Below are 27,681 nucleotides of genomic sequence, written 5' to 3' on the forward strand. Positions count from 1 at the left end.
GAGGTTCTTATACTGACTCCCGGGGGAGTGGCTAAGGCGGAGCTCTCCGTGGCCAGGTCGGGTTACCTACCAGTGACCGAACCTCTGCAGAGTTACAGTACAATACACAGTATTACAGGGCCACGTTACGCACAACTATTATATACTATGTACAATGGTAGGGAGGTACAGTGGTGTATCACCACACAATCACAACCCAAAAGGTGTGCAGGGTAGGTAGATTGGCCACGCTAAATTGCACCTTAAATTGGAAAAACTGAATTGGGGACTCTAAATTTATTTTTTTTAAATCGTGAAATGGGCGCCATGGCTGCTGAGGGAGAGAGAGCTGGTACGGAAAGTGTTCAACAACTGCATAGTTTGCTGACAGTCGGGCCGGGGGCTTCTGCCAGGGCCGGGGGGAGTAGCGGGACGTGGCCAGGAGGTGGGCTGTGGGTTTGGGGTGGACAGACACGGAACACCATTGCCGCAGCCTGCAAGGCAGCCACGTAGCTGCGCACGCCACTGACTGTCCACTGTGAACTTAGGGCTGCAGGTTGTATGGGTGTGCCCCCCCCCGCCCCCCCTCTGCTAGGCCACCCCCTAGGTGCCCAGCGGGATGGGCGCACTCCAGCACAACCAGTGCAATCTTGTTGGCTGGGATGGTGTGTGCGGGGAGGGAAGTGTGTTTATGCGGCTGCAGCTTGTCAGCCTCCTGAGTGTCAATCACGAATCTGATAAATCCGGCACTGAATCTGGTAAATCCGGCACAGTCGCTGAATCAGTCCAGGCACCAGTTTTGCTGGCTTTGAAGTCCACAAATCCAGTGTCAACACTTCAGGAACAGAGAATTCTGTCCCATAGATGCCAAGAGAACCCAAAGTTCAAACAACACCATTTATCATATCCTTGAGTTATTTCCTTTGCAAAAAAAAATAATTGACTCGTTCTTGAATAAGATCATACTGTTTTACCTCCGTCATCTCCTGGGACAGTTTGTTCCAAACAATTACCCACCTGTCTATTCACCTTCCATTTTCTGTATGTGTCTGCCTTCCTATTCATTGAATTTGGTTTATTTATGCCCTTAGAATGTTGTAAATTAGCTAACTTTTAAGGACAGCAGTCAGGGTCTTGAAGCTGGAGGACCAATCAGAGGTCTTCCAGTTGAAAGCAGAAATCTGCTGCAATGGAGAGGAAGTTGGAAAAAGGCATTTCAAAATGGAGTCAATCTGTCTCCAACTTATTAAGCTTCCATTAAAAACATGGACCATGCAGTCAGGGCACCACTGTGGGAGGGGGAAGCCACTCTATAGGGTGACCTGTGACTGTTTCTTCACTCAGGCAGGCAGTGAGGGCCTCTATAGGTCAGCCTGGAGCATTTGACCTCAATAAGCCCTTCACAAGACATGTGCAGCACCCCCCTCCCTCCCCCCCCCCCCCCCCCCCGCCGCAAACCTAGGGCCAGGATGTAGTTGGGAACCAGACTAGTGGAGCTATTTTTAATGTCAGCCCACCTCTCATTCCAGATGCTGGGGCTAAAATCAAGCTCAGTGGTTTTAAAATTAATGTTGACCTGTTGAGTATATTGTTAGTGTGACAGTTGTCAGATGATGGTTCAGGAGTGTTAAGTATCATATGATTCCATATCCAATTATCATATAAATGTCACTCTTGCAATACCTGGGTGAAATAGGGATGTGATTTTAATTTTAAAATCTGTCTATCAATTGTAGAAGTTCGGCTCTCCATTAGCCATCCATCAAATTAAACTTCTTAGTATTCTTGACTGAACCATTGAATCAAAATATTCTAGTCTGATGGACTATTAATCCTTCTGTATCTCCAGAGTTGAAAGGAAAGAACGATCTAGACTTAAAACTGTAAAGTTCAATGCTAATCCTGGAGTGATTGATGCCAGAGGGGTAAGTGAAAAAAATAATGCTGTTGTTGCATACTAAATTAGATAATTCCAGAACTATATTTCAGACAACATTCAAGATCCCAAGTGAAGTTCTGTATGCATTCACTATGGTTAAAGAATAGATTTACTGTCCTAAACGTCAGCTCAGATTTAATGTATATTTATAAATATCATACTGTGAATCATTTAATGTGGTGAATATAATGCAAACAAATTAGTACAGGGTAAAAAGAATACTGTACAATATGTGACTATTTCATGTATGTCTATTTAAATACTAGGCATAATTATTCCAGCATCTTTTGCATCATAATGCTCCTTTTAGCATCAAAAATGTGAAGCCAAAACATAAAAACATGTAAACCATGGTCTTGAAGTTATTATGTACATAGATGATAAATGTGGACTTAAAATTTACGCTGTGAGGAACACGATACTTAAAATTCAACGGACAATCGTTATGCCAGCAAACCAACTGTAGAAGTAAAACTTTTACAAAGATATATATGACAATCTTAAACTCCAATAAATTTGACTGAACTTTTTTGTGATGGTAAAATTCTATTGCTTAATTTAAGTGCATTGAATAATATGGTTCAATGCTCTCAATCTATAAATACTATAGACTTTTGTAGACGTCTAGCTTTGTTGTGATGTAAGGTATCAGAGACCACATAACAGACAACTGAAAATTTGGGATTAGTTAATTAAAGTCGATTAAATAAAGTTGGTAAAATGCTTAAAATATTGCTAATTTTCTCAAAGTAGAAGTTGCATAAGGTTTAACTAATTGCTAACTAATGTTTTGGAAGTTTATTTTGATTGTTTTTTTACTCCTACAAACGTTACATCGATTCTTAGTATTGTTATTGAAAATGAATTGTTTTTAAGAAAAATTGCCTATGTTGAATCAGCAAAGCAATTATTGTGTTTTATTCTAAGTCTTCTAAAACAAAATTTCTGTGCTTATGAACAGAATGTGCTTGATACAAATTCTTCTCGTCAATATTTGTTCACTACTCATACTTTAATGTACTTTTAGCCTTTGGGTTTCTGTGTACAAATGGATCTATATATGAAAGTGTAGCTGCTTTCAATAGGCAAGTAACCATATTCACTGTAATTTAGTTATAGTTGCTAAATTTAATTTACTTTGGTAACAGAAGTCTTCAGTTTAGTCCAACTCAGATATTCCACAGGATAATTTATTCAGACTATTTAAGCCAAGATGCAGATAAACAGGTATAGTTCATAGGTAAAAAGATTTCAGAAATGACTAGAAGAAAAATAATGGCAATAAACAAAGGTACAAGTCAAACATAGCACATTGATGTTTTTCCAATTAATCTTTCCAGTAATGTGAGCCATGTCAGAGCTGAGTGCAAATGGGTTGTTTATTTCAACATTTTGCTTTAGCCTATGAACTACTGAACTGATCACCATTATCTATAATTTTCAGCTCACTTCACTTTTCTTCACTGACTCTTAAGCTTACTCTAAGGGTTCAGTGGATGCTTTCTGGGTTCTTGTCCAAATGGTCAGCATTTGTGTGTTAGCCCTGGAAGTGAGTGTCATCTGTCTATCTGACTTTGGGAAATGACTACGGAATTAATCTTATCCTCACCTATCATCTACTCTTGCACTTCCAGCAATGGGTCGCCAGAGGTCAATCAGAAAAGCATTGAGATCATTTGTGTCTCCCACTGAGGACAGTTAAAATTAGTATAAAATATGAAACTATCCAGCTATTCTTTGTAAAACCTCTGGGTCATCCAAGACACTTTTTGAAAATGATTTTGTTGTCAAAGAGGACCATTGCAATTTCAGAAAAGGAAGCACCCCAGAACTGTCACGCATTTATATCCAGGTAACACTTCATGCAGGCAATACAGATTTCCCACCATCTTTACAAGAATTAATTACCCTTCTAAACAAGGTATCACAATCCAAAAGGTGCTTTTTTTGGATTGGTTATTTAGTGTGACAATGTTCACCATATTTATTGTGCTGCCTTCCTCCGGATGTAAAGGTATAAAGAATCCTATTATTATCTGGTATTCTGCCTTGGGAAAGGAGTCAAGTTTTACTTGGGCAGAAACTTGCAATTGTGTTTTGTTTCTGTTCCCCTCATTGAAAAAAACAATCCTGATGAGATAGCAATTCAGTAAAATTAGTCTGATAAGTAATCTTTCCAAAAATGCCATGAATTATGAAAGCAAAGCTCTCATCAAGTAATATACATTTTGTCATTTGTGAGGCAGTTTTCATCTTTTTTTTAATGAATAACAGTTGTCAATTGCTCGTTCAAATCAAATATGCCCAACCTTTTGGAACAGGGAGTCAGGTCCATATGCCACAACTGCTGAGTGGACAGTGAATGATTAAACCATTTTAGGTCAAGCAGAATCTGAATTAAACACCTATATTGAAAAAATAATTATTATTTTGTAACGAAACATCTGCATCATTTATTGAAAGTACCACACATATTGTAGTGTGAGTCGCAAGCATTTGAAGAGATGTTTCCAAAAATGTAAGCATTTGTGACTTTTGGCAATTGACATCCATATTTATAAAGAAATAAACACTCACGATGTGAAATGCAAACACCCACACAACATTTGGCTGGTTATCCATTTCTCATTTACCTTTCTTTTGTCTAATGAACCTACTTTCTCTATCCAAGTTTCAGCTAGCACTCACCAATATCTGGCTTGGTCTGATCTGATTCACTTTGATTATTGTCAGTGCTGTACAGTTTTGGCTGCTCCAACACACTGCTCATCTTCTTCTGTGGTTCAGTCTTATCTGCTCCAGCACAGCACTTCAATGCCAGGTTTACGTACTGGAACGCTGACTCTGCCCTCACTTGCGACAAGCCTGTCTGCCATTATTTCTGAAAGAATGAAGAAGCATTTAGAAGCACCTGGATGCACAGGATTTCTAAAGCCGCCCCTGATTAGTCTAACTCTACCAGTGAGGGAACATTTTATTACCTGATTCTGAAGGAGAAAAGTACCATCAAGAATACATCTGACTGTCTATGTGGAGTTTGCACATTCTCCACGTGTCTGCATGGGTCTCACCCCCACAATCCAAAGATGTGCAGGGTATGTGGAATGGCCAGGCTAAATTGCCCCATAATTGGAAAAAAAATGAATTGGGTATTTTAAATTTATTTTTTAAACAATACATCTGCGCTGGTGAAGGACCTGCTAAACTGTGACAAGTAGGCCACATTCCTAGTGGAGGCCAGAGCAGGTAGGCAGAGAGAAGAGGTTGGTGGCTTCATGACGGCTGCTACGTTATTAAGCAATTGCCTCTATTATTCTGATCCTGTAGTGCAACACTTAATGTTGCTGGAACAAAAGTCTTTCCTATTCAAAAATAACACTGTGATATTATTAGTGATCTTACTGCAGTCACATAAGATGGGAAATTGGTAGTGGAACATTTTAATGCGATTTACATAAATTTCAGGGCAATGACAAGGCTCCTGTTCACTAGCAATGCTGCCTCAAAATAGTAAGAGATGTCTTGCACTGCTGAAACAGGAGTCAGTGCTGATAGTGCTCATAACTCTTTCCTCATACCTCTTTCCCTTACCTACATAACTACACATTGTTTGTGTGCTTCCTGCAAGAAGCTGCTCAAAAATCGCAGCATTGGAATACAACCTGATGGGAACCTCCTTTTCAACAATGGTGATATTGATAATCAGCGATTTTTGTACTTTGCAGCCTGTTTTTCATACTTTATCTATGACTACACGCTAATTATCTAAATCCTACATGCTGGCAGTCAGCATTCATAGAAGATCATAGAATTTACAGTGCAGAAGGAGGCCATTTGGCTCATCGGATCTGCACCGGCTCTTGGAAAGAGCACCCCACTTAAGCCCTCACCTCCACCCTATCCCCGTAAACCAGTACCCCCACCTAACCTAAGGGCAATTTAACATGGCCAATCCACCTGCACATCTTTGAACTGTGGGAGGAAACCGGAGCACCCGGAGGAAACCCACGCAGACACGGGAAGAACGTGCAGTCTCTGCACAGACAGTGACCCAAGCTGGGAATCGAACCTGGGACCCTGGAGCTGTGAAGCAACTGTACTAACCACTCTGCTACCGTGCTGCCCAGCATTTTGACCCATGGATTAGCTTGAATATGAATAATCTGCGTTTTTCACTGAAACAAGAGCCTGCCAATATGATCCGGTTAGATCAATTAGAAGGTTATCTAATAACCTAAAAAAAAGATTGATCAAGCAGCTTAAATTTTGCCAGTGCATTTTCTAAATCACTTTATCTTCATTGGTCATAAGACTGACATTCAGAGCTCGATTTGAGCTTTTGTCGATCTGATGGTTTTGACGTTTTTCTGACTCAGCAGGTACGCAATAGTTTAAAATTGTTTTCCAGTGCTATCAATAGGAGCTGTCTTTTTAATTATGTTATCACCACAAAAGAAAACAATCTAACATTCATGTTTAGAAGCAAAGCAAACCTGTAAGGTTGCAGCAATGAAAACCTTATTTCTCTGAAATTTTCTGCTGCCACATAATTTTTTTTTTTAAAATAGGATGATGGTATTTAACCTTCTGCTGAGTGCAATTGGTGTTGAATTAAAGACACAGAAATGGGCACGTGACCTTTGGGCTTCATTTCAATTGATTTATTTGATGTCTGCTCGTGAGTGCATAGGCCATCTCCCGAGTGCTTTATTTTGTTAAGTTAAATTACCTTTTACTTTAGTGATTTCTCCTGTTTTATGAACTAAAGGTGCAAACATGTTCAGCTGCATGTCTGGCTGAATGCTACTTTCAGCAGTAGTGACATTGGAAGTTTAGCCTCAGATGAAAGCCGATTGCATCAATGACTCCTCCATTTATCCATAGCTTATAGTTTAGATTGAGTTGTCCTTTAATGTGTGTATCTGTTTACACATTCTAGCTGGGATGGAAAGAAAATTCAGCTGTACGAATCTTGAATATTCTGAACAGACATTTAGAGGGCGATTCTCCAAAATGGAGACCAAATGTTTGCGCCATTGTGAATGCCATTGCATTTCACGACGGCGCGAAATGGGCCTGGGTATGACCGATTCTGTCCCCCACAGGGGGCCAGCACGGCGCTGGAGTAGTTCACGCTGTTCCAGCCTCCCTTCCCGGCGCCAAATGGGCGCCGCGCCAACCCGCGCATGCGCAGTTGGGCCGCGCCAACCTGCACATGCGCGGGGGACTTCTTCAGCGCCCCGGCCCCGACTCAACATGGCGTCGGTGTTCAGGGGCCGGCCGCGCAACGAAGTAGGCCCGAGGGGGGAGAGGCCGGCCCGCCAATCGGTGGGCCCCGATCGTGGGCCATACCCCATTAGAGACCGTCCCCTGGTGAAGGATCGCTTTTCCCCGCCCCACAGGCCGCCCCCCCCCCCCCGACCCTTTGCGCAGAGTTGCCGCCGGCAGCGACCAGGAGTGAACGGCGGCGGGACTCTGTCGTATCCGCTTGGCCCATCCGGGCCGGAGAATCTGCGGCCCCATCAAACGCGCAGATTCTCCGCACCTTGGAGAATCGCGCGCCGGCGTCAGGGCGTCGTGGCACGGTTGCGGCGATTCTCCGGCCTGGCGCGGGGCTCGGAGAATCGCCCCCTTGGTCAGCTGCAAAATTACCTGAAAAGAGAGAATCGTAGCCCAACTTTGAGAGATGCATAAAAGATTAGCCACGGTTATGTTGTTTCCATAACAATTTTCTCATGGCTTTTGTTGGTTTCTATCTGTTTCATAGCCCCACTACTATTTTTTCAGTGTATGATTTAATCATGCTTCTGAAAAAATTGTGCTTTAAAGTATGTCTTTATTTTGTAAAAGGTATGTATTTTATGTTCTGATAAATCAAAGTGTTGAAATCTTAATATTTAATTCAGCAGCGTAGATTTTAAAGACTATGATGTAGAAATGAGATGTGTTGTACCTGTTTTGTGACTATCAAATAGGTGTTGGTTTCCTTATATATTCATGTCTGTTTTAGGTCTCGACTCAAATTCAGCAGCAATGAAGAGGCCAATCGTGCCTAGCTCCGGCTGTGGTTTTGCAACTGGTTCTGTTAGTATACACAAAAAAATTCAATGGGGCCTGAGGCTCAAATTCATGCAAACATCGGGGGCGAAATTCTCCCCCAACGGCGGGATGCCCGCCGACTGGCGCCAAAGCCGGCGCAAATCAGACGGGCATCGCGCCGGCAAAAAGGTGCGGAAGTCTCCGCATCTTTGGCGGCCTAGCCCCAACATTGAGGGGCTAGGCCGACGCCGGAGGGATTTCCGCCCCGCCAGCTGGCGGAAATGGCGTTTGTTGCCCCGCCAGCTGGCGCGGAAATGCGGCGCATGCGCGGGAGCGTCAGCGGCCGCTGTCAGTTTCCCCGCGCATGCGCGGGAGCGTCAGCGGCCGCCGAAAGTTTCCCGCGCATGCGCAGTGGGGAGAGTCTCTTCCGCCTCCGCCATGGTGGAGGCCGTAGCGGAGGCGGAAGGGAAAGAGTGCCCCCACGGCACAGGCCCGCCCGCGGATCGGTGGGCCCCGATCGCGGGCCAGGCCACCGTGGGGGCACCCCCCGGGGTCAGATCGCCCCGCGCCCCCCCCCAGGACTCCGGAGCCCGCCCACGCTGCCTGGTCCCGCCGGTAAATACCAGGTTTGATTTACGTCGGCGGGACAGGCAATTCCTGGGCGGGACTTCGGCCCATCCGGGCCGGAGAATCCAGCGGGGGGTCCCGCCAACCGGCGCGGCTGGATTCCCGCCCCCGCCCAATCTCCGGGAGCGGAGACTTCGGCGGGGGCGGGATTCACGGCGGCCAACGGCCATTCTCCGACCCGGCGGGGGGTCGGAGAATGACGCCCCAGGCCTCCCTCTTGGGCAACACTGAGTCTACAAAATGGGAAGAGAAGGAAGGTAGGGCAGGGGAGGAGGGTGAATATAAGGAGCAACAGAGGGCAATGAAGGGATTTACAGTACTGGATCTGCACCTATTCCTTTACAATTGGGAAATATGGATTTGAAAGGGGAGGTAGAAAATTGTTTTGAAGGGGGAGGGGGGGGGAACAGAAGATGAAGTGCAGGGGATGGACATTAGAGGAAATGGATAGACATTGGTGAGGGCAACAGTTGATGAGGAGAGTTTGGTGAGACTGAGACAGGGCCAATTAGCCTCACAAATGGCTGTTCAGAATATTCAAGATTCAAACTGCAGACTTTTCATTAAATCCCAGTTTCATTTTTGGATGGGATGTGAGGTATGGATAGCTTACCTCAACCTTATTCATCAACAGTCCTTTAAATATTGCTGAGAAATTCCCCATCATTGTCTCTATTCTTCCCCCTCAACAGGTGGCTCCTAGATGCTGTACCTTTTTCTGCATACTCCTATAGAAACATAGGCTCTGCATTTGAATTGCAGCTCAAACTTACTTCTGTATTTATCTATTGTTTCATGTCACTCGGCTTCATTCCCACACACCTGTAACCTTTATGATCTCACATAGCACTGTCCATCTCTCCCGAATCCCACCTCAAAAAATATTTCTATATTATGAGATGTGACCACAACTGTGGCTGCCAGTAGTTACTTTACCAACAGATTCTGAGAGTAATTATGTCTCTGAGGGATAAAGCTTAGCACTGGAAGATGAATGAGTGATGATTATCCACAGGCTAGAGCAGGAACACTCAGACAAATTATTCTCTACAATAAGTTTGAAGCATTGGTTTCTTATAGACATCAAAAATTGAGAGATGATTCAGGAGGAGGGGGGAAATAAAAATGCAATCAGGAATATAATAGGAAAATTAATAGTTAGAAGCTATATCACAGTTTTTACGTCACCTTGCAAGTGGGCGGTCAATTCCAGTCCCACATGTCCCGGAATCATGACACAAGTGAATTAACCAATCATTCTCATAAAAAGCCCTTCGCTGCCCAATAATTATAGTCACCAGGTTTGTAAATGTAAGCACAATTACTGTTTATCTATAACATGAATAATGATGAAATATATATTAAATAACAACTAGAAAACAACAAGCTGACCTATTACCCCCTTTAACTGTCCCACCCTATACGCACACACACAAGACAGATACACACAAACAGGGGGTTGAAAATATTAAGGATGAAGGTCAAAAAATAAGAGCCTTTGCTTCCAATGATGGTTCTTGAGTACACTTTTCTCGCAGCACGCTGGCTTTTTAAAGTCCCTGGTTTAGAGCCTGTAATGATCTTCTCTGTAGTTTAGAAATGTATTACTCACATCTTTTCCTAGAGAGGCCCATCTGCTTTTAATGTGTAGATTATTTCCAGGCTACTATCTCTTCTGGAGGGAGAGTTGGTCAGTTTATATCAGCCTTTTCTGTAAGGAGAGTTGGTCAGTTCCGAATTCTGCTGGCAGAGCCTGTAATAGTACTCCTGTACATTGATTTATCCAGGCTCCCTACCAGTTCAGAAATACAGCCATTCTGAAGGAAAACGGAGAGAGGAGAGGGCAGCAGTCCTTCTTCTGAGCAGCCAGGAGTCAAAATGAAATCAAAAACTCAACCCTTGAAGCTCTGAATCATTCCAGTGGGATCAGATCCAATCACCACTTGCCACCAGGCAGAGCACAGCCTTTTGGGTCAATTCATTGGACACCAGCAAAACCAATCAAACCAAGTCATCACTGATGCTGGCCAATCTCTGCCATTGGTGTCGGTCCATCTGCAATCAACAATTTAAATCAGCACAGCCTTCTGGATTCTTCTGTTTGAATTAAAGGCACAGGCCGCCTTAAATACACATGTCCATAAATTATCCATAAATCAAAAAAGTAAAGGCAAAAATAAAAGACAGTTAAAATAAGGGAATAATCAGGGGCAAACAGGAATAACCCTTGCACCATACAGACTGCGAGCCCAAGTATCTTTGTTATACAGAAAACTGGAAAAGAATACACACTGAACCAGCTATCATGGGAGCCGCTGAGAGAGGAATGGAAAAGCCTGAAGTCATCCCAAAAAGTTCAGGAGTCTAGGAAGCAACTGAAGTCCAGGCCTTCAATGACGGTAAACATTGATTACTCAACCAGCCATGTGGTTAAAAAGGATAAGAAAAGAAACATTTGCATTCACGTAGCACCTCCCTTTACACAGATAGGCCAAAACACTTTATTGCCAATCAAGTACCTTTGACATTATACGTGTCACATCGGAGATATGGAGATAATTGGGCAGTGGATGCTGTATTTTTAAAAAAGGAACATGGAAGAATGAACACCGTACTCTCAAAAATGGTTTCCATAAAGTTAGGTGACTTCTGTTTGTGGTTTGGGACACAGAAAAACAAAATGTCTAGGAGGTTACTTAAAAATGTAAAGTGGGTTTTCTGGGTGCAAATGACTGCTCCTCACCATTTCAAAGGAATGGGTTTAAAAGGCAATAGATACCAGGGGCGTCATTCTCCGACCCCCCGCCGGGTCGGAGAATGGCCGTTGGCCGCCCTGAATCCCGCCCCCGCCGAAGTCTCTGGTACCGGAGATTGGGCGGGGGCGGGAATCGGGCCGCGCCGGTTGGCGGGACCCCCCGCTGGATTCTCCGGCCCGGATGGGCCGAAGTCCCGCCCAGGAATTGCCTGTCCCGCCGACGTAAATCAAACCTGGTATTTACCGGCGGGACCAGGCGGCGTGGGCGGGCTCTGGGGTACTGGGGGGGGCACGGGGCGATCTGACCCCGGGGGTGCCCCCACGGTGGCCTGGACCGCAATCGGGGCCCACCGATCCGCGGGCGGGCCTGTGCCGTGGGGACACTCTTTCCCTTCCGCCTCCGCTACGGCCTCCACCATGGCGGAGGCGGAAGAGACTCTCCCCACTGCGCATGCGCGGGAAACTGACAGCGGCTGCTGACACTCCCGCGCATGCGCCGGGAAACTGACAGCGGCCGCTGACGCTCCCGCGCATGCACCGCATTTCCGCGCCAGCTGGCGGGGCAACAAACGCCATTTCCGCCAGCTGGCGGGGCGGAAATCCCTCCGGCGTCGGCCTAGCCCCTCAATGTTGGGGCTAGGCCGCCAAAGATGCGGAGCATTCCTCACCTTTGGGCCGGCGCGATGCCCGTCTGATTGGCGCCGTCTTTGGCGCCAGTCGGCGGACATCCCGCCGTTGGGGGAGAATTTCGCCACAGATCAGTTGGCACCATGGAGATGGGATTTCAAAGTGAGTTAAATATGATGGTATGTTAATAGAATATCAATAGACCAAGGAACTGATCGTCGACTTCAGGAAGCGTAGCACGACACCCCCCACCCCTATCTGCATCAATGGCTCCGAAGTGGAGATGGTCGATAGCTTTAAGTTCTTGGGGGTCACCATCACCAATAATCTGTCCTGGTCCACTCCCGTTGATGGAACAGTCAAGAAAGCCCAAAAACATCTCTACTTCCTACGGAAGCTAAAGAAATTTGTCATGTCTACATCGACTCTCACAAACTTCTACAGACGCGCCGTAGAGAGCATCCTATCTGGCTGCATCACAGCTTGGTATGGCAACTGCTCGGCCCAAGATCACAAGAAACTGCAGAGTGTGGTGAACTCAGCCCAACACATCACACCCAAACTTGCCACCTTCACTTTGATTCTGTCTACACCTCCCGATGGCTCAGGAAGGCAGACGGCATTATCAGAGACCCCCTCCCACCCAGGTTTTGCCTTCTTCCAGACCCTTCCATCAGGCAGAAGATACAGAATACCCGCACATCCAGACATAGGAACAGCTTCTTCCCCACAGCTATTAGACTCCTCAACGACTCCCCCTCGGACTGATCTGTTCCCTTTAAGAACACTACTCACGACGCCCTATGCTGCTCTTGCTCATGTATTTGTTTTTTGGCCCCTTGCTCCGCACTGTAACCAATCACTGTTTGTCGATGTACCATTTGTCAATGTTCTCTGTTGATTATTATTTTTTTGTCTACTATGTACGTACTGTGTGCTTTGCCTTAGCCACAGAAAAATACTTTTCACTGTACTTCGGTACATGTGACAATTAATCAAACCAAATCAATCATCTCCCCCTCCCCATTGTGTAACACTCACCTCGGTTCCAACCTACTGTGTGGACAATGGAACACATTGAAACTGGTGCCACATGACCAAAACCAGCAGAAGAGGAATTTAACACCTTATTACTCCACAAGAAAACCCAGCAAGGTAGGGTGGAACCATCAGCATGTGGAGATCATCGCCCAGCAAGAAGAAAGATATCCTGCCTCAAACAGACACTCATCTCAGGGAGAGAAAAGAGAGGTTAATTTGTTTTCACGTACAAGATTATATTTCTTCTCCATGGAAGATTGCCACAATTTTGTATGAAAACTCCAGAAACTTGCCCCCTCCATCGTGTTAGAATTTGGGAATTCAAGGTATAAAACCCTTTCAATTCAAATATCCAGGTTCCAAATTCTTGATTTATGACAATGGGATCCTCAGTTATGCCTGATCTAACAAGGCATGAACAATCAGTATTTCTGAGCAAGTAGAATTTACTTGGCAGGATGGTAAATGTAGTTAACAAAAGCAGCGAAGACAGTGGAGAAGGTTATTATTCCTCAAGGCCTCAGGTTCTTTGAATGTTGCCAGCACAGGTGATGCCTTTCTTTTTCAGTTTCTGAATGATGTTGAACTGTGCCATAAAAGAATTATACCTCAGATGCAGTGGTGAAACTGTGCCAACAAAGACAGTGAGTTTCCAACTTCTATCCCTAATTCTGACTGTTCCTTGTTCCTTATTAGGAAATAGTCTGAATTACCTTTTGTCATTGGCTTAGAGTGAAGGTCAGCTGCTGTCACCCCACTTCTGTAACTAGAGCCATGCACGGCTTAGACAAATGTCCACCTCTCATTTCCTTTAGACCCTAGGAATTAGATTCCATTGTGAACAAATGACACATCTTTGTAGGTACAGAGCAGCTGTATAAAGTTACATCCTCTTATGAATAATACAAACTGTTGTAAACAATTTGCATTAAAAGAATTCACATTAAACATGTAAATGGATTCCAATGGATACTAAGAAAATTAAGAATAGATGTCAGTAATAATTCCTCGCATAATTCCAGTCAAGGAATGTATTTCTAAAATATAGATGGTCTGTCCTACATGTAATGTTAGTTGATCAATGCTAAAACCTAATTCAAAAACATGGATCTTGTTTAAATGTAAGGTAGAGTGTCAGTTTCAGACTGAAAACCAGCATGTAGCTCTCCAGCTGCACAGCTGAGCTTTCACTGTGGATTCTCTGCACAGAGAATCTGAGGATGTGGTGTCACTCTGGCAGGTTGAAGCCTGATAGAACTGGAAAGGCTTGCTCCACAATGATAGGGGCACCACCTTTAAAGGGCGCCTCGATCTGCGCAAAAACGAAATCCCCCGGCGGATGCGGAGGGCCCCTCCCCAACCACAAATATCAGGGCAACACCCCCACCCACAAAATCACTACCACCCCCTCCCTCCCCACAAGCATCATTGCTCCCTCCAGCACCACACACCTGGGCACTCTTTCCCACCTCCCCCCAACACACATAAGAGGAACTCCTCCAATGGTTCTCCCCAGAGGGCCGAACCCTGGCACTACCACCTGAGCAAAGTCAGGTTGCCAGGGGGCAGTGCCAAGGCATGGTCATCACGACTAGTTTTCGTCTTTGAAAGACAGTAGTGATTCACGCCACCGTGACATCATGCAGCTGGGTGGGAAGATACGTTGAAGGTGGAACTCTTGTCATCAATCCCACTAATTATATTATAACAGGCGCTAATATATGAAAATCAGCCTCACACTCTTCCTGGGTGTGAACCTAATCGCATCATCAGAGTGGTATGGGGATAATCCGAAATTGAAATATCACCAGCACAAATCCTGTTTTCAGCCTCTTGTGAGGTTTAGTGTCCATTACAGTATTTGCGCCTCCGGCTAGTCAGGATATTAAATCGTGGCCAATGTATCATACTAAGTTCACGTTGCTAGTTCAAACCTTTTGTTTATCTCTGTAAAGCTGACAAAGAGGCATCAAACTACATAAAATGTAATTAAGAAATATACAACTACTTGAGCCCAGATTGCTTGGCAGTTTTAAAGTTATTTACTTCATCAAGACCAGTTCATCACAGGCAGCCCCTTCCTGTTCCAGGCTGCGTCAACTGAAATTCAACCAGTTCATCACAGGCAGCCCCTTCCTGTTCCAGGCTGCGTCAACTGAAATTCAACCAGTTCATCACAGGCAGTCCCTTCCTGTTCCAGGCTGCGTCAACTGAAATTCAAACTGAACTATTTAAAATAATGGCTCAGGTGCAATCCAAAAATGTTACTGAAAACCAACACAGAACCCAAAAAATTTGTGTAATTGTCAAAATCTTACAATTGCATTCACAGAACCTTCAGGCCTGCTATGCTTTTCCAACATAAATTACTGATTAAGAACATGTGATTTGTGTCTTCTTACTCTGGTAGTAATGTCAATGTATATTTTATCACCAGAAAATTGTGAGGACTCGTGTCCTATGCCGTCAGGGACTCAGCCCATCGGGGGCAGAGCATCGGGGGAGGGCCTCGGGTGACGTCCTGAGGCCGTCCCAATGGTGTGTGGTGTACTCCTCGAGTACACCATTTTTGAGGGGGCGGAGCATCGGAAAAACGGCACCACCCCTGATTCCAGCATAAAAATGGATTCTCCGGCCAATCGCCGAATGCGATTTCAGTGTCAGTGATCGCGAATCCAGCCCCATAGTCTCCCAAATGAAGAACCCTGCCCTTGTATGAGTGAGTGAGTGAGTGTTTGTTGCGTACATTTCAGGTGTTGTGAAATATTCATTTTTTTTCCTTTTTGATTTGAAGCTTTCTAGAAAGCCTGTTTATGACTGTTCTTTAACTTCAGAGCACCAAAAAGGGTTAAAACACTCCGTCTCAGAAATACATCTTGTTCTGGCCAGCCAAGCAATAAAGTTATCCCACCACCTGTCTCTGTTTATAACATACTTCTATAACCTCTTTGAGCAGCCAATCAAACTGTAAACATAGGGCTCCCCTCCTGAGCTTGTAGAAAGCAGCCAAGAATGTACAATAACATAAAGATAGCCCTTGGGGAAATTTGAACAAATAGTTCTTGCAACTGCTAGAAAATAGTTTTTTTTAAACTCACACTGGTGCAGGCAGCTACTTTTTAACTTTTAAAGGGTCAAAGATTGAAATAACATCATATCATGATAATTGTACAGACCTGTCTGCCCTTCAAGAGCATTTATATCTCCTCTAAAAGTTTATGACTTCCCCATTGTGGGTTATTGACTTTGGTACAGTGAAAAGAGGGTCTGTTTGAACTCAGCATTAAATTCAAATGGCCTTGCTGAGTTTGGGTTTCCCTCTTTTTTGAGTAACGCTCTGCCTCCTTTCACAGACCAGCAAAAATGGAGTCTGACAGAAAAGGGGAGTGGGACTTCCACATACGGGTCCCACCCAGTGTACAAGTCCACAAAAATCTGAACCTTAGAATCTTACAATTGGGTGATTCCTCCTCAGTTGTGAGCCGGCAGGCTGGAGTGATATGTCAGTATGGATATTCTTCATAATGTTTTATGAATCCACCCTATGCCAGAGTCTTCAATTACTCCAAATGACTCTACTAAATGCATGTTCCAGGGTTGTCTCCCACTACGGTAGTACCAGTAGCATTGGTATGATATCCTTGTCCCTGCCCTCATCTCGGGTGACCAAAAATGTCATTCTCTCCTGGTGCATCATAATATATCCTGTACAGTCTGTAACTTTGAACCATTTTCTCAGTTGTTTTCATGAATAAATAAAGGGGATTCAATTATGTTCACTGTCATCAATTCCCTTCTATGTCATCCATATCCTTGATCGGAAACGTTGCATGCAAGCACCTATCTGGTAAGAATTTCATTCCAGTTAGCTTCATTGTTGACCTGCATTAACTCATTTATTTTACCCAGGGACTTCCCCAGCTCTCGGACCAATTTGTCTGTAGACAATAATGTAATCTGATGCTCCCTCTTATTGTTATCCCTTTGTGGTGTTTCATGTTAGAATACTTTTATTTCTTACAAGCTGAGCTATCTGTCCAGGAAATAAAGGGATGCAAGCTAAAAAGATAAGTTAAAAAAAATGTTTTGATGAAGTAATAAGCTGAGATATTCACATTTGATCCGAATGAGATAGGTAGTAAAGCTAAAAATCAGACCATGAAAATGTTTCTATGAAGTAATTTGAAGAATTTCTGTATCAAAAAGATTTGATTCAACAATTCACCGAATTACCTTCTTTCACACAAATAATCTTTGGGGAAAATCTTTTTATTGCCATTTCTCATATTTATAAACAGTTGTTATGTATACACATTACATTTTTCTTCGCCGCGCAAATTTACTTTATTGTACAGAGAGGTTTATTTTGTCCTTCATTTAACTGACTATGTACATTTCGTTGCCCTCTGGATTGGTCTATAGTTCCCTGTCCTTCCCCGTCCTTCCCTCCCTCCCTTCCTCTCCCCCCCACTTTGGCCTCAGCACCCTTCCTCTTCTCGTGTGGTTTCCCCACCTTCCTTCCACCCCCCCCCCCCCCCCCCCCCCCCCCGGGTTGCGCAGTCCTTTGGTTCCTCCTCTATCTTGTTTTTTTTATTCTTAGCTTACTCCCCGTTGCTGGCCTCGAACAGGCCGATAAACTGCCCCCCAAGTATCCAGGAAGCCTTCCTCACAAATATTTTAATTAACAATTTTAATCCTGTAAATGTGAAACACAAATACCTGAATTCACACAATTATGATCCTCAAAAACATTATCTGGCAAACAGAATTCATAACGACTTTGTTTTCACTTCCTTTATTTGGCTAGACTCTAGTTTAATTAGATTTTTAGGGGGGATTCTCCAGGTCCACCAGCCAGTGGTGGGAATGATGATGGCCCGGAGAATCAGGCGGGAGGCAATAAACGAGTTTCACTGTTGTTGAGCCTCCCATTGTCCCGACGAGGTTCCAGCCCAGATCCAGTGGAGCATGCAAATGCCTCATCAAACCTAATTTTAATATGATTATTGGGCAGGATGCCTGATTCGCTCTTGGGATTCTTCAGGCCCCCCCCCCAACCGGGAGTCCCGCTGGTGTGAATTGGTGCAAGTACTGAAAAACAGCGAGCTGGGGCTTGTACTCTGAGGGGAGGTGGGGGAGGGGGGGTTGAATACCCTCCCTGAACTTGCCTCCAGGATGCTGGTGGATTTCCTTCAGGGACGTTGGGAGTCGCGGGGACTTGGGCTGAGCTGGAGGGCCTTAGGTCGGGGGTCATTCCTGGGATGTGGTCATTTGGCTGGTCTCCCCAGCTGCAGCCTTAAGACCTTTAAACTGTCTCCCAGCATGATAAAATGAAAAATCAATGCATCGATGGTGCCGAGGTGGAGATGGTTGACAGCTTCAAATTCCTAGGTGTGTACATCACCAACAATCTGTCCTGGTCCACCCACGTCGACGCTACGACAAAGCTTCCTCAGGAAACTAAGGAAATTCAGCATGTCCATATTGACTCTTACCAATTTTTATGAATGCACCATAGAAAGCATCCTATCTGGCTGCATCACTGCCTGGTATGGCAACTGCTTGGGCCAAGACCGTGAGAAACTACAGAGAATCGTGAACACAGCCCAGTCCATTAGGCGAACGCGCCTCTCATCCATTGACTCTGTCTACACTCCCGTTTGGAAAGCGGGCAGCATAATCAAAGACTCCTCCCACCCTAGTTATACTCTCTTCCAACTTCTTCCATCAGGCAGGATATACAAAAGTCTGAGAACGCGCACTAACAGATTCAAAAATAGCTTCTTTCCCTCTGTTACCAGACTCCTGACTGACCCTCTAATGGACTGAACTGATCTCTCTGTGCATCTTCTCTACTGAGTAGTACTACACTCCATATGAATCACCTGATGTCCATGTCTATGTATTTACATTGTGTATCTATCGTATGTCCTATGTTTTTGACGTATGGAACGACCTGTCTGGTCTACATGCAGAACAATACTTTTCACTGTACCTCAGTACATGTGACAATAAAACCAAATCCAAAATCTGTGAAATGAAGGTAAAAGTCTTCCCTTTAATGTTGTGAAACTATGGGCCGGGATTCTCCGAAATCCCGGCCAAGTGTTGACGCCGTCGTAAACACCAGAGTGGTGTACGCCAGCGTCAATGAGCCTCCCGGCCCAGCAATTCACCGATCTCCAGGGGGCAAGCTAGCATGGTGCCAGAGTGCTGCGCGCTGCTCCGGCACTGAAAAGCAGCCTCGCATGGCCGGCGCTGGTCCGTGCATGCGCACAACGGCCGTCTCCACGCCGGTGCACGTGCGTGGTGCCATCTCCGCGCCAGAGCATGCGCATGGTTGCCATCTTCACGCAGGCGCAGAGTAACATGTCGGGGACCATACAGCGGGCTGTGCGGAAGGAGGTAAGCCCCATCCAGATCGCATCCGCCCGCCAATCGGAAGACGCGATCGCGGGCCTGGACCCCTTGGAGGCCCCCCCCGGAGTCAGAAACCCCCACCCCCCCACCAGGACGTTCACTGCGGTTGCTGGTCCGACCTCCCGCTGGGTGGTACCAGGTTGGAACCACGCCGCCACGACTTGGCGGAACTCGGCGGGAGTTTGGCCCGTTGCCTGCGGAGAATCGCCGCGGGGGCCTATTTCAGCAGCCACTGACCGGCGCTGCGGTGACCGCGCGGGCGTGATTGCTGCCGATTCTCCGGCGACCAGAGAATCGGCGGCCCGATGTCGGAGCGGCGTGGCGGGAATTTCCCATGCCCCCGGCGATGCTCCGACTCCGCAGGCTCAGAGAATCCCACCCATGAAATGTGTTTTTCACCATCAATTTCATTGCCTTTTATTTTTTCAAACCTGTGTGCATGTCTAAAAGCCTAAAAGTATAGATATCCATTGTTTACATTCAAGTTCACAGACCATTGCCTTTTTTAAAGCCTCTTGATGGACAGGTCCAGCAGTTTCAAAGGAAGGATTACAGTTGTCTTTTTATACAGCTCTATAAGAGTCCATTAACTCTGAAGTACTTTCGCTTTTGAGAGCTGTACTTTCTAACCGCAGTTTTTTTCAAAAGAGGCTATCTCTTTGTTATGAAGAGCTTCCTAGAGCAAAATGTTTTTAAAGGAGATGGTCCTAGTGCCAATGGAAAACAAAACAGTCCCAGTTCCCTGCTGGGTTGGGGGAAGCAACGGGAGAATGGTGGACGACAGGGTGATGCAGTGGTTAGTACTTCTGGCTCACGGCGCCGAAGGCCTGGGTTCGATCCTGGCCCCGGTTTACTGTCCGTGTGGAGTTTGCCCATTCTCCCCATGTCTGCATGGGTCTCACCACCACAACCCGTAAGATGTGCAGGGAAGGTGAAATGGACCCGCTAAATTGCCCCGTAAGTAGATAAAATATAATTGGGTATTCTAAATTTATATATTTTTTAAAATTCAAATGGGAGAATCGCAACCTTAAGGTTATCTATAAACTTTCTACTATCACTCCCTACATCATCAGTGTCATCCCCAAATCTTCAGGATCAAATCCTACATCTTCACATATTTCCTCAATATTTGTTAGTACTCTGAATATTTCATCATTATTGTCAAAGGCAATTTGTAATATCACTCCTACATTTTCAGTCTTACTGCATTTCAGTGTTTGTTGAAACATTAAATATTTTCATCACAGACCACATCAGAAGTCATTTCTTCTTGAGCTAAAGTACAGAGATTGCTTGGTGATCCTGTTCTTGAACACAATATAGAACTGACCATGTGAAAAACATGGGCCTTTTAGATGCAGCCCTACCATCTTGAGGCTCCTACTTTGTGCTTTGTTGAATAGCATTGTAAACTTTGATTGGAAATTGCAATCGCTTAATCTGAGAAGGGTAGTTTGATGGGATCATTAGAATTCTTGGAATTAAATTATGTTCGCCCCCGAATTTCACCATTATGGTTGCAGCTTCTAAAACATGAGGGAGCAGTTTCTTAATTGCTGATCTTGCTCTTTGCATAATCTATGGACATGAAGGTTTCTGAATGGGACCATTGGGACACCAACTTCAACAATAAAGTGTAATGAGGCATGCTTGATGGTGTCAGAGAATTGAGGAATTCTACATGGTATTGTGTAGCATCATCAGCCTCTGATAAATGTCAACTGATTTGTACAATACTTCCTCTGCAATTTCTTTCAATAATTGTTCATTAGTCTTATCTATGTGAACTTTTTTTGTGGAGTTGACATGGTTCTTCTAAGCAATCAGCATTTTTGTGATTAAATTTGATGTTTGGGAATATTCTGTCTTAAGATCCTCTTTGTTATAATTGTTTCTTATCCACTAAAACATGGCAGAGGAGCACTATTGGCACAAATACATGAGCTAATTTCCCTTGTCTAGAAGGAGAAGAACATGCCAGGGGTCTCAGAGGCATCATAATCATGATCACTTTCAACAAAGGTGACATGTCCGACTGCAGTAACTACAGAGGAATTTCACCACTGTCAGCCTCAGGGAAGGTCATCGCAAAGTCCTCCTTAATCGCCTTTTCCTTGTGGCATGCTTCCCACAGAGTTGTAATGCCGATTCCGCCCACTAAAGGCATAGAGCCATATCATAGAATTTACAGTGCAGAAGGAGGCCATTCGGCCCATCGAGTCTGCACCGGCTCTTGGAAAGAGCACCCTACCCAAGGTCAACACCTCCACCCTATCCCTATAACCCAGTAACCCCACCAAACACTAAGGGCAATTGTGGACACTAAGGGCAATTTATCATGGCCAATCCACCTAACCTGCACATCTTTGGACTGTGGGAGCACCCGGAGGAAACCCACACACACACGGGGAGGATGTGCAGACTCCGCACAGACAGTGACCCAAGTCGGAATCGAACCTGGGACCCTGGAGCTGTGATGCAATTGTGCTATCCACAATGCTACCGTGCATAATGGACATGATCTCTACCATGCAACAACTAAAAGAGAAATGCAGGGAACAGCACCAACCATTATACGTGGCCTCCTTTGACCTCACAAAGGCCTTGACGCTGCCACACATGAGGGATTGTGGAGCGTTCTCCTGTTTTGATTACCCCCAAAAGTTACCCCATCATCCGCCTGCTACACAATGATTTACAAGTCATGATCCTGACCAATGGATCGTCAACAGACCCAAGTCATGATCAGATTGATGTGAAGCAAGGCTGTGTCATCGCACCGACACTCTTTGTGATCTTACTTGCTGCTCAGAGGTTAGGGCCTATTAAATATGACTGGGTATAGCAGACTTTGCCTATTAGGAGCTGAGGAATTTGGCAATTTTGAAAATATGTTACTGGATCTTGAAAGTGTGAAGATTCCCTTTGTTCCTAACTTTGAACCAATTGCAATCCCAGATGGAAGTCTCCTTTCGCAGTCGGGTGAGGATGACTTGCTTCCGCACACTAAAAAGGTATTCTAAGGTGACTGAGGAGTCCAATGTGTGAACTACAGTCTCTGACACAGGTGGGGCAGTTGGTGGTTGGAGGAGTGGGTGGGTGGGGTGACACCCACTCCTTTTGTTGTTGACACTTGGAGGTTGGTGCTGTTCCCTGCATTTCTCTTTTAATTGTTGCATAATAGAGATCATGTCCATTATTTTTATCTCTCTTCACATTCTGCCCACGCCCCACCTCTCTCTTGTCTCGGGCACATATTTCTACCACTCAGAAAGCACTTGTTTTCACATCTAATATTTTAAAATCTTTTGCATTGCAGCTGAAGTAGGAAATTTACGAGTTCTCTGAGAAGATGTTACTATGGTGTTATTAATATTATTTCAGAGTTAAATGAAAATCTCTTGAATGAGACCTGATATGGCTCACACAGCCAGCATAATAGTCATGTTCTGCAACATCTGCCAACGCCTTCCACACCTCTTAGTGGTCCATCTACTATTCCTGGAGGCCTACCTCTTCCTGGTGCTCTATAGTTTCACTTTGCAGAACAGAGCATGCTACCATAAATTTTAACATGTCAGCTTGGTTGAATTGTTGGGATTCACAGATCTAACGAGTCACCTAAAGCACTCCTTCAGCATGTCAGTGCTGTGATTGATGGTTACTTGGGTAAAAGCATTATTTCTCTGCTCTGTGGATTTCCTGGGGGATCTGTCATGATTCATGATTGCTGAAAATAGCCTTGATTGCCCAGGAGCCATCCTGAGACTTTTTTAATGGGTCAAATATTGGTGGGACCTTGACAGCCTTAAAATAAAGGTACTGTAACAGCTGCCTGTAGCTATCATTCACATACATCAGGGTTTTTCAAACTGCGAGCCACGACCCTCGGCGGGTGTGGGGAGGGTCACGGAACAATCGGTCGCAGCATTCCCAATCATTGGAGAAGCACCCAATGGTCGCGACCGGCTTTTAAACTGAGAATGCCGATCACGACCGACTTTTAAATGTGAGTGATGCAGTATTCCCGCCAGCAGTAGGGGCAGAGAGCAGGTCACATGCCCATCATGTACACGGACATCTACGTCCATGCTGTTGGCACAAAATCACAGAGGAGCGATTCCTCCATTTTCTAGCTGCAAACATGCAGGGCAACAGAATTGTGAAGAACTGAAGATATATAGTTTCTTGTAAGGAAGAGAGTACCAGAGACACAAACAGACCAAGATTTCACAACTGAATCTACTGGAGTGAGCTGCTCAATCCACGGCAGGTCAAAGCAGTGCTTATATGAGCTGTATTCAGAGCGCAGGGCCTCTGGTGAACAGCCTATTAAGAAAAATTGAAATCCGGAACAAAGCAGTATAAAAATGATTTCTTGAGGTAAGGCTTTGTTAATTGTGCCAATGCAAATCAGGATGCAAAGTTCACGGGCGGGATTCTTCGGAACTGGCGGGGTGGGCAACTACGGCGTGAAGCACTCCGGCGTCGGGCTGCCCCGAAGGTGCAGAATCCTCCGCATCTTCAGGGGTAGGACGGCACCGGAGTGGGTTGTGCCGCGCCGGCTGGAGCGGAAGGGGCTTGGCGCCACGCAAGCCGGCGCCAAAGGGCCTTCGCTGCCCGGCACGAGTTGGCGCATGCGCGGGAGCGCCAGCGTGTGCTGGTGTCCTTCCAGCTCATGCAACGGGGGGGTTCATCTCCGCGCCGGCGATCGCGGACCGGTACACCAGCCGGCGCGGAGGAATAGAGTGCCCCCATGGCACAGGCCTGCCCGCGGGTCGGTGTGCTCCGATCGCTAGCGAGGCCACCATGGGGGCACCCCCCCAGGGCCAGATCCCCCCGCGGCCCCCCGAGGCCGCCCGCAAAGCCAGGTCCCACCGGTAAGTACCTGTCGTAACATACGCTGGCGGACCCGCTGAAAACTGGCAGCCACTGGGCCCATCGCGGGCTGGAGTACGCCGTGGGGGCTGCTGCCAGCGGCCGCCAACTGGCACGGTGCAATTCCTGCCCCCGCCAAATCCCCGGCACCGGAGAATTCGGCAGCCGGCGGGGGCGGGATTCACGCCGCCCCCCAGCGATTCTCTGACCCGGCGGGGGGTTGGAGAATCCCGCCCCATGTGTGTTCTGTGCAAGAAAGGACAGGCAAATAAGAGTTTAAAACCCTCCAAGCCTTTGAAGGCAGTGGAGACTAAGCACGGCGAGTTCGAGGAAAAAGCTCTTGATTTTTTTCAAAGGATGCAGTGAAAACTTAAATCATCAGCTGAAGCCCTTAGCAGAAATGTAACATTAAATGACAAAGCAAGTGAAATTGTGTGGGCCATGCAGGCTCCCCTGCTGCATTAAAAGTGAGCAAATGTTGTGGGTCGCAAAGGTGGGCCGTCATGGGTCGTGAAGGCCGGCCGGCATAGGTCCCAAAGGTTGCCGCTTAGTAAAAGTGGGTCCCAGGAAAAAAGTTTGAAAAACACCGACTTACATTAATAAATTAAGCATTCGTCGATTAGAATTTTTGCAATCCACGTAGATGGTGATTTCGTGGAAATGAAGCATGTGAACCACGTGAATTGAAACTATAATCTCCACGGCATTAAAGAATGTGATGAAATTGCACAGAACGCTCGTGCTGCTCCTGGTTGATCATGGGGAATAAAATCAAATTGTTTGCTTAAGTGAACAAAGCATTTATTATTTACCTTGGCATCAATTATTTACCTTGTGCATCAATGTGCTGTGGATTGACTAACATGGCTAGTATTGCCAGTAAAGTGATTGGGAAACATAGAAGTTCAGATCTGTTACGATCTTCAAAGCCACTGGTCTGGTTGCAGTTTATCAGGCAGCATAACTCAGTAATTGCATTGTTTGTGAATCAAAGTCTGTGTAAGCACCACTGCTCCTGACAGTTGTAGGTACGTGTGTCAATGTGTGTAAATACAAATATGAGAGTAGTAACAGTTGGTGCACACACCGGGTTATCAAAGAATGCATTGGTGCAGGTTGCAGGCCTTGTATTCCTCTTATGGTTCGTCTACTCTGACTCCAATAAGCCGATGTGAACCATTCCATTACCACAAAATGAAAATGCACCACTTTCCCGTTGCACAAAATTGTATTAAATTCTGTGTGGTTCTTCAGAGTAACTTCAAATTGGCAACACTTGTTATGGGCCAGGATTCAGAAAGCTCCAAAGTATATCATGGAGTTCACCTGACCTACAACTATTGCAAGGGAATCTATGTGTGGAGCCAGAGGAAATGGGCGAGGTACTAAATGAATACTTTGCATCAGTATTCACCAAAGAGAAGGAATTGGTAGATGTGGAGTCTGGAGAAGGGGGTGTAGATAGCCTGGGTCACATTGTGATCCAAAAAGACGAGGTGTTGGGTGTCTTAAAAAATATTAAGGTAGATAAGTCCCCAGGGCCGGATGGGATCTACCCCAGAATACTGAAGGAGGCTGGAGAGGAAATTGCTGAGGCCTTGACAGAAATCTTTGGATCCTCGCTGTCTTCAGGGGATGTCCCGGAGGACTGGAGAATAGCCAATGTTGTTCCTCTGTTTAAGAAGGGTGGCAGGGATAATCCCGGGAACTACAGGCCGGTGAGCCTTACTTCAGTGGTAGGGAAATTACTGGAGAGAATTCTTCGAGACAGGATCTACTCCCATTTGGAAGCAAATGGACGTATTAGTGAGAGGCAGCACGGTTTTGTGAAGGGGAGGTCGTGTCTCACTAACTTGATAGAGTTTTTCGAGGAGGTCACTAAGATGATTGATGCAGGTAGGGCAGTAGATGTTGTCTATATGGACTTCAGTAAGGCCTTTGACAAGGTCCCTCATGGTAGACTAGTACAAAAGGTGAAGTCACACGGGATCAGGGGTGAACTGGCAAGGTGGATACAGAACTGGCTAGGCCATAGAAGGCAGAGGGTAGCAATGGAGGGATGCTTTTCTAATTGGAGGGCTGTGACCAGTGGTGTTCCACAGGGATCAGTGCTGGGACCTTTGCTCTTTGTAGTATATATAAATGATTTGGAGGAAAATGTAACTGGTCTGATTAGTAAGTTTGCAGACGACACAAAGGTTGGTGGAATTGCGGATAGCGATGAGGACTGTCTGAGGATACAGCAGGATTTAGATTGTCTGGAGACTTGGGCGGAGAGATGGCAGATGGAGTTTAACCTGGACAAATGTGAGGTAATGCATTTTGGAAGGGCTAATGCAGGTAGGGAATATACAGTGAATGGTAGAACCCTCAAGAGTATTGAAAGTCAAAGAGATCTAGGAGTACAGGTCCACAGATCACTGAAAGGGGCTACACAGGTGGAGAAGGTAGTCAAGAAGGCATACGGCATGCTTGCCTTCATTGGCCGGGGCATTGAGTATAAGAATTGGCAAGTCATGTTGCAGCTGTATAGAACCTTAGTTAGGCCACACTTGGAGTATAGTGTTCAATTCTGGTCGCCACACTACCAGAAGGATGTGGAGGCTTTAGAGAGGGTGCAGAAGAGATTTACCAGAATGTTGCCTGGTATGGAGGGCATAAGCTATGAGGAGCGATTGAATAAACTCGGTTTGTTCTCACTGGAACGAAGGAGGTTGAGGGGCGACCTGATAGAGGTATACAAAATTATGAGGGGCATAGACAGAGTGGATAGTCAGAGGCTTTTCCCCAGGGTAGAGGGGTCAATTACTAGGGGGCATAGGTTTAAGGTGAGAGGGGCAAAGTTTAGAGTAGATGTACGAGGCAAGTTTTTTACGCAGAGGGTAGTGGGTGCCTGGAACTCACTACCGGAGGAGGTAGTGGAAGCAGGGACGATAGGGACATTTAAGGGGCATCTTGACAAATATATGAATAGGATGGGAATAGAAGGATACGGACCCAGGAAGTGTAGAAGATTGTAGTTTAGTCGGGCAGTATGGTCGGCACGGGCTTGGAGGGCCGAAGGGCCTGTTCCTGTGCTGTACATTTCTTTGTTCTTTGTTCTTTGTTGTTTATTTATTGAGTTTGGTTACGATGAGCACAAGAGCCTGCCCTTCAGGTATTATTTAACAGAGTTCTTAGGCGCTTTTAATCAAAAGACAAGCTTTATTCTACGAATTTAGTTAACAGTTTTACAACACACACACTAAGAATTTTCATCAACTATAAACATAAAGATCAGACACAGCTACAATAATCTATGTATAACCCTTAATCAATTCCCCCTTTAACTGTTCAAATTCAGTAACAAAATTCAAATAAAACCAGAAACACC

General features: G+C 45.5%; 1 protein-coding gene across 12 annotated transcripts in view; it reads left to right on the top strand.

Annotated features, from left to right (window-relative positions):
- Nucleotides 1-27,681, top strand: part of LOC140391729 (disks large homolog 2-like) — a 1,606,854-nt gene that overhangs the window by 1,424,887 nt on the left and 154,286 nt on the right. For all 12 annotated transcript variants that reach the window (XM_072476520.1, XM_072476521.1, XM_072476522.1 and 9 more), the window contains one exon: nucleotides 1,829-1,904. In XM_072476520.1, the coding sequence (XP_072332621.1) occupies nucleotides 1,829-1,904 (76 nt within the window). The remainder of the gene's footprint in view (nucleotides 1-1,828; nucleotides 1,905-27,681) is intronic.

This window comes from Scyliorhinus torazame, chromosome 15, assembly GCF_047496885.1.
Source record: "Scyliorhinus torazame isolate Kashiwa2021f chromosome 15, sScyTor2.1, whole genome shotgun sequence".
Classification (NCBI taxonomy): domain Eukaryota; kingdom Metazoa; phylum Chordata; class Chondrichthyes; order Carcharhiniformes; family Scyliorhinidae; genus Scyliorhinus; species Scyliorhinus torazame.